This window comes from Xenopus tropicalis, chromosome 4 (assembly GCF_000004195.4).
Source record: "Xenopus tropicalis strain Nigerian chromosome 4, UCB_Xtro_10.0, whole genome shotgun sequence".
Classification (NCBI taxonomy): Eukaryota; Metazoa; Chordata; class Amphibia; order Anura; family Pipidae; genus Xenopus; species Xenopus tropicalis.
In genome coordinates this window covers 50,050,775-50,064,726 of record NC_030680.2, presented here as the reverse complement: position 1 = coordinate 50,064,726, position 13,952 = coordinate 50,050,775, and the positions used below count along the sequence as shown (strand labels likewise).

Here is a 13,952-nt window from a genome sequence, read left to right as displayed (position 1 = left end):
GGTAAAATGAACCCGATGTATAAAGTTTTACATTTACATTGGTAGAATTTGGTATAAACCATGCAGGCCACAACTACATAGGAAAACAAATGTACTTTATAGCATTCATTGACCCACTGTTGTTTCTTTATACAACATAAAGTACACACAAGCATAAATATAAATAAATAAATATAAATAAATAAATATATATATATATATATATATATATATATATATATATATAGCAAGAAAAAAGAGCTGCACTCACCAGGACTTGGCAAAAATATAGTAAGTTTATTTAAGCAAAGAGATCCAACGTTTCGAGCACTAACTGTGCTCTTCCTCAGGGAAAAAACCAAAAGACAGTGAGAACCCACCCCCTTAAAAAGCCCACCCTAGTAAAAAAAGGGCGCCAAAAAGGAATAATGGTAACCATGGTGACCAGAATAAACAAATTGTGTGAATAGACATGATCAAAAACACATAGTAAGGAGAAGAAGCTGGCAAACAAATAGCATATAATAAAAACAAGTACAGCAACAGGAGAACATCAAAAGTAGACATGTAGCACGTTCGGGAGATGCAGTCATATAGTAAAATTAGTCACAGCCCTAGTACTGTTAGAGCCACATACAGAATTACCGGATCAATCGTAGCACAAACAGAGGTGCTGGGGCTCATGTCAGATCGAGCCAAAGGATAGAGCAGTCAAACAATATGGTCATGCAATGAAAACACAGCCCTGATGGTGTTAAGAGGCAAGAAGAAAGTTACCAGAACAAACGTAGCACAGGCAGAGGTGCCGGGGCTCATATCAGATCGGGCTGATCCCTATATGCTATTTGTTTGCCAGCTTCTTCTCCTTACTATGTGTTTTTGATCATGTCTATTCACACAATTTGTTTATTCTGGTCACCATGGTTACCATTATTCCTTTTTGGCGCCCTTTTTTTACTAGGGTGGGCTTTTTAAGGGGGTGGGTTCTCACTGTCTTTTGGTTTTTTCCCTGAGGAAGAGCACAGTTAGTGCTCGAAACGTTGGATCTCTTTGCTTAAATAAACTTACTATATTTTTGCCAAGTCCTGGTGAGTGCAGCTCTTTTTTCTTGCTTTATATTTTTTAGCCAGCACCCTGGGCATTTGAATTTCAATAGGGTGTGCTCCGTTTGTTCTTGCTATATATATATATATATATATATATATATGTATATACACACACACACATACGCACAACTGGAAAAACAGAATGTAAATGGAGTATTCAACATAATACCAAAAATTAAGTACTATTTAGATTATTTACAATGTAGCCTAAAATCAGTACATAAGGCAACCTCTCAAAAGGAAAATCTATAATGTATCTGAAATATGCGAGCGATATTCCTCTGCCTCTTGCATTAGGGCCAGAATAACGATATATATTAAAGCATTTATCCTTTTTTGATGAAATACAAAAAAAAATAGCTGAATGCCATCTGTACAAAAATGTTCAAAACATTTGTTCCTTTTGATAAAAATGCAAATGTGGAGAGGTTGTTGTATCAACATATAACAGCCTATGTCTGCCACGGTGAATTATCACAGCTGGAATTAAATTGTCTCTTAACAGCTGCTAGCAGCGGACTTTTCATCAATGCTTGATTCAAATGTAGGAAGAAATTCTACAGAATGAAACATTATGTTATCCTTACAGATGGGGTTTTGTGTTCATTATCGCAAATAAATGCTGGGCCCCATGCCAAACATTATTTGATTATCTAAACAAGTGTTGATGGTCATAGAAGGGATGGGACAAATGTCTGGAATGCTGATTTCACAACTGTTTTAGTGATCACTATATACTGTACTTTATGTAAATCTATAAATATAGAAGACTTGCACACAGTTGATATATACAAGGATTCTAGGCAAAAGTTTCTTTTCACCATATATCTCTCTGTTGTCGCTACCGAGGGTGAGAATTTCCCAAGCCACCAATAAACTTTAGCCCTTATTGAATGTATTTATTTAGTTGTGGCTGGTTTCAAGCATTGCTATAGGAATGCCTTTTCGCCAGAGTAAACAATGAAATGTGGAAAGTGCAATCTACAGTGTGTGGCAGGCAGATCCTCGATTCAATATTCTTTTGAAGGTAAGGGGTTGAAAGAGCACTAAGTGCACTGCACATATACAGAAAAAGTAGACTTTACTGATGCGCATGAAAGTGCATACAACATTTGTGGGTGCATATATACAATATCCGTACACATGCCTGTATGTTTACCAGTACTTCACCCAAATTCCCATTCTTCATCTGTGTACATAAAGTGAAACATAAAAAGGAACTCATGGGGTTTATCCATAAATTAACATGAATGAATCAAAACATCAGTATGTTGTCTTAAGCACTCAACAATCATATTTGTTGCACGAAACCCAAGCAAACTTTTATACAATGTAGTTGGGTCCAAATCTACCTACTTAGATGAGAAATACATAATCATTTGTATAAGTGCTTGATATGCTTATTGTTACCAATAATGGATGGATGGATGGACTGACGAATATAAGACTGTTAACTCTATAGTGCTGTATAGTCCATGTGATTTAATGGGATTCCATAGGATTTGCTTAAAAACTAAAAGCATCATGTTACAACTCACCCATCATCACAAAGCAAATGTCTCTAACAATACCCAGATGAAAATGAATTTTACAGCAGTATATATGGTAGTTTATTTTTGCTATAAGTATCAGCTGTTGCTATCTACCATGGCAAGCATCTTTAGGTGACTAGGGACTGAGGGATTTGTGCACTACAATTCATCAACAGAACAATTACCATAGGTTTGCAACTCTGGCCTCATAATGAGAAATCACTGTTTTGGTATGCAAAGCTGATGCAGACTGGTAGCTGACATGAAATGTACTTAGCAGGTTAAAGAAAGAAATTAAAGAAACTTTAGTAGTTACAATTTGAGTGATCTAGTGCTTAGAGAGGGAAATCTAATAGTCTTATAGTCTATAACGTAGATAAAAAATAATATAATGATCAGTAAAGCTTGGGGGTTCATCACTCTTATTTATGGCCCCGTCCGAGACCCCACAAAACATCAAGCAATTTAATAATTTCTATAAAAATGATACCTGGTGTGCCTGGCAATACAGACAACATCATGTAGGTCAGCATATTTGCCATAGCCCTCCCATTAAACAGAATCAATCATTCATTCTTATTGTGTTTATAGTAGTATTTGTATTTCCTAAGACCTGATTCCAAACAGCATGTGCTTCTAATTGTCAAATATGTGCCCTTGTAGGAACAGTGCTTGATTTCCCATTAGGCAAGTTCTTACTACATTGGCATTCTACAGATGCAACCACCTTATGGCCAGCTAAATTGAGTGGTAATGTAGTACTGTCAGGTTATTTTCTTTTTCATTAAAGTCTTTATTTTGTGCTCCATGAAACACATTCAGATGCAGAGCTTCAATCTTATTTATCTTCTTCTCTGTGTCTGATAAATTATCTAAGCAAACAGATGTATATAAAGAGAAATAAGAGTACACCTACCTCATTTGCAGTGAGAAAAGCATTATTGGCTTCAGTCATATTCATGTAGTTATTATTCCCAAACTGAAAAATAAGAAAAAGGAAGATTGGCTGAGTAAATGTGAAGGCTGATACACTAAAGCTCATAATTATTTGGTAACAAGAACAAAAAGGGACATTTATATTCATACAAGATGTATGTTAAATGTGAAAATTCTAATCCACAACTGCAAAGACAGCAAATCTTCTACATGAGAAAAATAATTTGCTGTTCCTTTGCAACAAATTAGGTTATTGTATATAAATGCCAGATCTCTCTCAGACATTCTGACTCATAACAGCAATTTTTGCTTGGAGAAAACAAAATTAAACGTAGACTGCATTCATTTTTTTTAGGTTATGTCACTCATAAAGGTTTGACAACTTTTCCACAATCAAATCATAGCTTGAAATGAGTCCTAGCCACTGTAGTTGCATTGACAACTTGGAATGCATCTGCTATTTAGGGTGATATTAACTATTGTAATAACTAGTGTACCTTAAGGTGGCCATACAATTCCGATCTTTCCTGCAACCACCTGCCGATTCAGCCCTGAAAGCAGATTTTGTTCAGGGGCCGTCAAAATCTTTTAATCTGGCCGTTCGATGAGATGACCAATATCTGCAGCCTTCGCGATATCGGTCGCCTTGTTGATCCGCCATACACGCACCGAATACCATACGAAACAAGGTTTCGTACATTATCATTGGTGCGTGTATGGCCTGCTTTAAAGTGATATTGACACAGATCAACAAAGAATGCCCCCTTAAGTCATCAAAAGGTGTTTTGTTTTTTTTCAGTCTGAAAAGGCAAAGTTAGGCAATTTGAACCATTGACTGCAGCACTCTACAGCATCAATAAAAGACAATTTGTTACATTCAGGACATTGCCAGGATCCCAACTTTAAGTGATTACAGCATAGCTTATGCAGTTTTTTTTTTAAACAATTGAAAAACAAGCCATATTTATCATAATCAAACAACAAGACACATTTATTTGTGCGATCAATAATAGTATTTTGTGGTTGCTTATACTACAGATCAGCAGAGGCCTACATTCTGATGGAATATTTCTCAGCTCCGTTTTATAAAGAAGTTCTCAGAAATCTGCAAGGTATGAGTCGATTGAGCATTTTACATTTCAGCTAGTGACTTGGCAGATGAAGTATCTACCGATATTCATCTATCCCGTAGACTTGAATAAAAAAAAAAAGCTAAACTGTCATAAACAAGAATAACTATTATAGTGTGTTCTAATGTGTTATTGTTTTTCCACTTGTTCATGAAACCATGGAAACATGCTGCTAAAAACACTAGTATTTATAAGAAATGAGTTGGATGAATACCTAGCTGGGTTCAGTCTGCTTGGTGTTTATTGTTCAAAAAAACGTAAATAAAAACAATACCCAAATACAAAATGCTGCATACGGAAACAATGTCATAAAAGCAATTAAACTTGGTACAGATAGCTGAAATAATTAAAATAATGAAGCCAGTAATTAGCTGACTGACAACAGACATCTGGATTTTGTGACGGTGCTTTAGCAGCATACATACAGTCATTAGCTAAATCCTGTGTAAGACAACCAAAACAACTGTCATATACTTTAAAACGACAACTGTCTTAAAACCGCAATAGCCAGAGCTGAGACATATTACTTATTAACTGAGGTGTGACTAAATTCATAATATTTATATTAAAGTCTCAACAATAAACCAATTAGTGGACACTGTGAACAATAGTAACAGTGATTTTGAAAAGTGAAATTTCCTTTTATCAATGTTTCTAGGTGATTTAGGAGTACAGGTATAGGACCCGTTATCCAGAATGCTCGGGACCAAGGGTATTCCGGATAAGGGGTCTTTCCGTAATTTGGATCTCCATACCTTAAGTATACTAAAAAATCAATAAAACAGTAATTAAACCCAATAGGATTGTTTTGCATCCAATAAGGATTATTTATATCTTAGCTGAGACCAATTACAAGTTACTGTTTTATTTCTACAGGGAGAAAAAGGAAATCAGTTTTAAAATTCTGAATTATTTGATTAAAATGGAGTCTATGGGAGACGGGCTTTCTGTAATTCGGAGCTTTCTGGATAATGGGTTTCCGGATAAGGGATCCAATACCTGTACTAATATTGGAGAGACTTTTATAAGCAACAGTAAAAAAGGAAGTATGTTGATAAGACATATATTAGGGGAAATTTATTAGTTGTAAATTGGAAACAATAGCATAAATTAGAACAAAAGTTCATATTTATTCACATTATAGTCATGATGTTATAGTCCCTGGAATACACACAACAAACCAAATTTACTCTCAGATCTCAAACTAACTGGCCTCTGGGACTCCTGCTGTGGACAACCCCACTGTATAAAGGCCTCGTGGGAGACAGCCTCACTGTTAGGGGGCCTTTACTTGGAACCAATTAAAAGGAGAGTTGCACAAAAGACCATTGTTTATTATTGCAATACCCATATCCAGGGCCCACTGAGTATGCTTATCTACTACTAAGAGAAAATAGAGAGTCTCCAAGATAAAGGCTCTTCTTTGAGTACTAAAGGCAAAATATAACCTTACTAAAGTTTAGAGCATTTTTCTACCTATCACTCCCACATTGCATTTATTATGCACTATAAGCATAACTCCACCCACACAAATAAAACAAATGCATCTAGTTCATGCCATCTCCCCTGCAAAATAAGTAAATCTTAGCTTACCAGACACTTTAAAACATATATGAAAAAATGTACATTTTTAATCTAATAATAAACCTAGATAAAATCTGATATTCCCACGTGAATTAGGTAACTATATTTTAGCTGATATTTAGATGTATCTACAGTCTGCAATAGGCAATATGTGGTATTGTGGACTAATAAATTATGCAGCTATTGGGTCTGACTAAGGAATTAATTGTTTTATAAGTATGGAAACTTATTGAAAACAAAATAGAGTTCTTTATGTATGCTTTAGAATTTGTACAGGGTTCAGTATATAGCTTTGTCAGACATTGCTTTTAATACTTATGTATTGTTGGACTTAATAAAGGGAATGAAAAATCACCAAATTTCACCCATTTTTTATATTTAATAAATGTTTTGGGCTGAACCATTGTATCTATGTATAAATGAATTAAGTCCATTACCATTGAAAAAGGGCCCAAGCTGCCCTGTGTGTGTGTGAGAGAGAGAAGCAGAAAAACCAGCACTCGCAGGATAATGAAAAAATTAAAGCAAAATGTATCGTAAAAAAAAAAATCCTTTTTTTTTTTTACAGTAAATATTGCTTGAATTTTTTCATAATCCCACTGTGCTGGTTTTTCTTCTACTCTGTTGACCTCCTTTACTTGCACCCAGGTATTAGCTCCTTTTGGATTAGTGAGTGCCTCCTTTTTCTATGTATGTGTCAAAAGGTTGGTCCTGCAAAGAGAACCTTACTCAAGACATCCCTCTTAGCAGGACCTAAGCATTGAGAAACAGTCCAGTGCACACTCCAATTTTTCATGTGGATATTAATTTCTCCCGGATGCAAGTGGGCCCTGGGCCATTTTTCCCTACATTGGGAGTATGTTAATTTTTTTTTTATATATATAGTGACATAGGGGACCAGGGAATGTATATTGATCAATCACCTCTCTTTTGTGCTCTGTAGAGTGCTCCCGCAACCCCCCTTTTTTGTTTAAATATATATATATTATATATATATATATATATATATATATATATATATTATATAGATAACAGAGTGACAGCACTCAAAGGGATTTATACCATATAGTCAAAAATATAACAAATGGTAGATGCAAATCGTGAGGTTTATTAATCCTACGTTTCAGTTCCCTACTGGAACCTCCCTGACGAAGGTTCCAGTAGGGAACTGAAACGTAGGATAAATAAACCTCACGATTTGCATCTACCATTTGTTATTTTTTTGACTATATGGTATAAATCCCTGTGAGTGCCGTCACTCTGTTATCTGTACTTTATCTTTTTTGCTGTGGCACCCGGGTATCGATTAATGGTCGAAGGAGTGCTCCCTAATCTGCTCTTATATATATATATATATATATATATATATATATATATATATATATATATATATATTATATATATATATATATATATATATATATAGATATAGATATATTATATATATATATATATATATATATATATATTAGTGTTATACATAAATTACACACTTTGGATGACATCAACTATATAATAAGGAATGTCATTTCCATGCAAATGAATTCTTATCTCTTACAAACCCGCTGTTATTTACTGAGCTCTGATAAGCACTCTAAAGCTTCCTTTATCTCAGAAAATGCATGTCCTTGTGGAGGTTAGATTATTTTATTTAGATCTTCAGCACTATTAACTTTAATAATATATCTATAACATAAGTAATGCAGTATTGTTTAAAAATACCTGTAAAGAAAACTACTGTTTTACCTATAAAATAGTAGCAGTATATTTCATTGCAATGTCAAATATAATCAGTTTTAACCCTGTTATGTCCTAGTTTTCCCTTTCTAACCCATTTCTCTTGAAATATTTGTATAGTTAGGCAAGGTCAAAGCATATTACTAAAATTTAACAGGGCATCCTAAGGCTGGAGGCAGGAAAATGGGAGCTGAGATATCCACCTGTAAACATAGTAGCCAGTATTCCCCTAAAAATGCTTTTTACTGGAGTCATGGTGATCTGCCACTAATGGACCTTGTCTAATAATACTGCTTAGCTGAGCTATGTTAATGGAAAGTCATTCTGTTTCAGGGCAGATGCACTGCAGGGGCAAAGTGAACGTAGTGACAAGTTGACCACGAATAAAGTGGTTGGAAGGGTTATACCATCTGATCAAGACCCTTTTGAGGTCCAACTCTGATGAAACCCTCCTTAGTTCATAAAGGATAGAGACACAAAAATTATCACATTAATCACCCCAAAGCATATTCTGAACTCACATTAGAAGCCTAATAGTGTGAAGACCTAAGAAAACAATGACTGGTAATACCATGTAAATGCCTAATTTATAATTCCTATGCTCCTGTGATGCACAAAACCATAAATCTTACGTGCTTAAAGTATACTGGAACATTGTTATCTCTTTACAAAAGAAGGGTTTGTTTCACTCAATAGTTTATGACTAAAAATGTTTAGGAAATGTCAGTAGAAGCTACATGCAATATATTACAATAGCTATACTTCTTTCCTCTCATAGCATTATGCCATTTGAGTAGCTTTTCTGTAATAGCATAGGCAACAAGGCAATATATAAAAAAAAAAAGTGAAGACACCCATAAACATCCCATTCTCAATATATATATATATATATATATATACACATATATATATATATACACACAGCTATATATATGGTAGATCTCGCTCTATTAATAAAGGCTTCCCTTTAATTTCCTTTAAAAGAACCATTGCTGGTATGGCTGTCAGATATCTACTAAAGTATAAATGATGTACAAATTTTCAAGACATTAAGGTAATGCAAGAAATAATCTCCAGGCAGCTTTTAGAGCCATGTTAATTATGAGTGCTGTAAACCTTAATATTTAATTCAGTCCACTGTACAGATATAAACAGGCATACTAAAACTCTATAAGCAAACATTAATGTTTCATTTGTGCTCATTAGTGATTTGTTTAATGCAAACAAACACATTGCAATAAAGCATTTTTAAGATTAAACTCACTTATAACCTACAAGAAGTTACAATGGCAGAAAAACAGAATAAACTAGCTATTATCTCAAGGGTCGGTACAATTCAGAAAACAAATTAGGCTCCCAGTGAAGAAAAAAATGAACAGGGTAAGAAATCCTCTTCTGAACAGTTAGCATGCGAATGTAATTACTGAAGAAACTACGGCTAATCAGCTGCGAACTGTATCCATTAATTAGTATTTGCCCTGGAGAAATAAGGAAAATTGGTAACAATGTTAACACTAAAATGTTCAGATGAGGGACGCAAGGCCCTTAGCATTCAATCGAGCAGGTGGTTTCAATGGTCCATCTAATTCGAAAAGCTTTCACCTGAAGTGAGGGCAACACTGCCATATTTTCTGCATCTTTATTAGCATATAATTAATAGCTCATAATTTAGACACAGGTTGCGGAGTTTGGGGACCTACAAACTGATCACAATTTTCTGGCAGACTTTTTTAACCATGTTGAAAATGTTAAAATGATAACCAATTTTTTCCCTTCTTATTTTCTACACATGCTGTGCATGCTTATATAACAGTAATACATTTGCAATGTAATATGCATTTAGGGTTGGAGGAAGTGAATTCAGGAAAAATGGGGAAAGGAAAATGTACTTAGTGTACCTGTTTTTCTTTATAAGGTACACCAGTTCAAATTACAGTATGTCTTAAAGTTAATATTTATTTAATGTTTCTGCTCGATGTATATTGTTTTTGTTGTGTTAACAAGAAAATTGTAATTCAGCAAGTTGCAGTCATTACATAGGACAATTTATAATTTATACATATTCATTTAGGTCACTATCTACTGGTAGAAGCTTTGAAACAGGTGTATTATATTCAATCAACATAATCATTATATTATCTACTGAAGTATCTTCAGTGAAATATGTAAATGCTATATAGAATGTTTTTGATAGAGATTTCAAAATATGCTAAACCTAAAAATACGTTCCTTCAGTTGGTCTATATGTTTGATTGTGTTATTTCAAATCAAAACAAATGTTTAACTCCAGTATGTGAAGTGACTGTGTGACAGTAATTGAGAGCTCGTATTACCAATTTCAGTATCTAACAACCAACTGTGCTCTAGGGTAGCCAATGATTTATTCCTATTTCTAATGCCTTTTCTGTTTCCAATAAATTGTCTGTCAAGCACAAAAAAACTGCAGATACGAGTTAGAAAAAAATAAAATCAACAGAACTCTATATGCAGAATATTGGACTGAAGTAGATTACTACACACGCATAAAACTAAAGAAAAATGTCTGAAGATTTATACTGCCCAACCAGTGGTGCATCCATTGGCCACTAAGGAGATAATCTGGACAGGCAAGCCAATCCAATCACCTTTAGCCTGCTTGGACAGATAATCCAATATGTTGATGTCTCTTCCCAGTGCTTGTGTGAGGTGTGAACAGATCTATAAAGCACTAGCACTAGCACAGTGTAGAGCCCAAGCAGACAAAATGTCTTTAATCCCGTGTCATTCCTTTAGGCTAATATCCGATTGGAAGGTTAGTCGCCCGCGATAAATCTCTGCTACCACAAGCAACCAATCTCTGTGGTAGCAAAGATTTATTGTGGGCACTAATCTGCCCATGACACATAGGCCTTAGAAAAACATGAGAAAAGCCTATATCCAAAACTGGTGGTGAATGGTAGGTAGTGCTAAGAATATTTGAAATTAACATTTTTGAGTGGTGCCCACCTGTTACTGTCAGTGTTTGCCATAAGCACAGCATTTTTCGTGATTTTTGATGCAGTGGTGTTGGTTGATTCTCAAGAGCCCTGCAGCTGGTAAAACTTCAAATGCACAACAGCCTCAGTAGCTTTTATGTATCTAAAAAGGTACTACTCTGAATTAACTCCTGCATCCTTGAGCAAAAGATATATATGATATGGGCCTTAAAATGCAATAAGTAAATGTGGCAAAATCACCGGATTTACAGAATGTGTGGTGAATATTGGAAGGAGGGAACTTTTATTCAGTTTTTGAACTCTTGCTTTTTCTTGTTGTTGCTATAAATTCATCAGTACTGGTGTCACCTTCAGATAAAGGCAAGACAGAGTTTTTTCATTTTTATTAGAGAAATGGGATCTATTATTTGGAAAAAGCCAATTTATAAAAATGAGCAATTCTTTGTTTAAAAAAAGGTAATAGATTCCATACCAGTATTAAGTGACTGAGTGCCTTCTTTCTAGTAGACCTAAATTGGTAAACTTGCAGAAATAAGAATCTTCCAGGCCATTTTTTAAGTTGTTTTCCCAAGACATTGGCAAATTCTATTTTAACTTTTAACCAAAGGGTTGAACCTCATGGGTAGCTGCACTTTTTTATTTGATCAAATGGCTGATTTAGGATGGGGAGATTTTTTTTGTTTTTTTTTGTTTTTTGTTTTGTTCCTGATCTTGTTCTGGCAGGTGAAAAACAAATGTGGAATAAAGGGTAAATGTGATAGCATGTTTACAACAAAGATAACAGTAATCTGATAGTTCAGTATAAATGTAATTACCATAAATAAAGCTGGCTATCCATTACCTAGACAATCGGTTGTGTAATTGAGACTGTGGAAATCAGATGCAAAAGGCACTTACTAGAAATAGCTGCAACATTATTGCAAAAGTTCTCTGCTCTGAAAATAATAATAATCATTATCTACTGTTAAATATGTTCTAGTCGTTGGCACTAAAAAAAAAAACTGTGGCTAAAACAATCTGGAAAATTATTTATAGGAGAACTAAACCCAAAAAATAGAAATATTTATATACTGAACTTATTTCACAACTCTCTTTAGTAGTAATGATCTAAGCCTTTAAAGTTTTCACAAGAGCTCCCCATATTGGATTTTGTTAGCTGTATCAGTGACTCTGACATGCTTAGTGTGCTCTGGGCAACCTTTGTACAACATTCACAAACATTAAGAGAACAATAAACATATTTAACAAAAAATTGTGTAGCTGAAGAGATATTCAGAAGAGATGTTCACCTCATAATTATCCCTCTGCTGATCCTTCACTTCTGCACAGACCCTGTACTGGGTGTGTGGGGGGGGGGGGGGGGGGGGTCAGTGACCCCTATAAACACTTCAGGTTTATATTTCCTTTAACACACTAAGAGCATTGTTGGTGGTTTCATAAGATCTGAACATTAAATGTTGCTTCAAATTATGAAATGGAAAATGAGGTTTGTAGCTGATGCTACAGGGCTAATTATTAAATTCTGATGTTAATTGTGCTTGTTTCACAGCTGCCATTTACCAAACATCTGTATTAATTTACCTATAGTTAATATTATATATTTTGACATTGTTATATTGTGACATTTATATTCTATAAATACAGTATATTGTCTGCTGATCTTAAAGCTCAGTAACTGACAGCAGCACAGAGCATGTGCAGGGAATCAGCAGAAAAGAAGATGGGGAGCTACTGGAGGCATCTTTGAAGGCACAGATCTTCCCTGCTAAAGGGCTGTGGTTGCCTTGGGCTGGTACAAAACCCCAAACATAATGCACAACATTTCCACCATACTTCTTTAGTTAGGCTTTAGTTCTCCTTTATACAAAACAAAGTAGATATTTAGATTTGTGGCCCACCTGTTTTCTGCATTGGCAAAAATGCTGGTCACTACAATTGCTGTCACAGCAACACGCAGATTTTTAAAAGACTAATCCTTTAGAAAAGTATATAAAATAGTCTGCCGATTACAGACATCTCCTTAAGATCACTGCAGTGTCAAATGCCAAGTATGCCATTTGCCTAGAGTCAAAATGACACTTTAATATGGCTTGATGATAAAAAAAAAACTACAATGCAGATTTCAAACACATATTCATAAAACGCATCACTTCTTCACAAAGCAAATGAGAGACACATTCTTACGAAATTATTATCTATGCATATATAAAGATTAACACAAAGATTTATAAAACATCCCACAACATGTCCCACTAAAAGGGCAGTTATTATTCAAATTAACTTTCCACTGGCTTAATGCTCAGTGAATTGTTTTGGTTACTACAAAGCCAGACACACAAACATAAACATGCATACACAAAAAAGAGATCTGCAACATTTTATGACATTTGCACATTTTGCCTGAACCTTCAGGCATACATGACATATAAAACATCAGATTAGAACATTAATTAAAAATAAGCAGTTTCACCATATTTATTTTTGTCAGGCTGGCTGATTGAATGACAAATTAAATTAACGGTGAATGCTGGGTCTTGCTGCTTTGATGGGAATCCATGCGAAAGTGGGACAATATGAACAATACTCTTTCTAATTAAAAGATGAGAATCTAAACTCATTCTGCTTTTGTGTGATTAAGCTTACTGTACAGATTGACATGGAATGAATCTGTTGGAAAAATAAAATGGAGACAGCGACAAAAAGGTTGCAGTTTAACAGCATCTGTTTAGATACCCACACATATTATACATATATATCTATATATGAATATATATTTCCCCTTGACTTTTATGATTGCTTTAAAGCCCACAGAGAGATGCCTTTACCAGATGGGTAATCTTTGTGCCTTAATTTGCTTTTCTCCCTGTTCTAAAAGTAATGTTTGTTTATTTATCTTAAATCTTTTTGTAGGAAATAGCTCGCATGAGACACAAGATTTAATTTCCGATGAGATGCAGGGACAAGAGGCAGAGA

General features: G+C 34.6%; 1 protein-coding gene across 1 annotated transcript in view; it reads right to left on the bottom strand.

Moving 5' to 3' along the window:
- The window catches only part of tox3 (TOX high mobility group box family member 3), an 80,188-nt gene that overhangs the window by 20,594 nt on the left and 45,642 nt on the right, over positions 1 to 13,952 (bottom strand). The window contains exon 2 of the mRNA NM_001128012.1: positions 3,534 to 3,596. Coding sequence (NP_001121484.1) covers positions 3,534 to 3,596 — 63 coding nt within the window. The remainder of the gene's footprint in view (positions 1 to 3,533; positions 3,597 to 13,952) is intronic.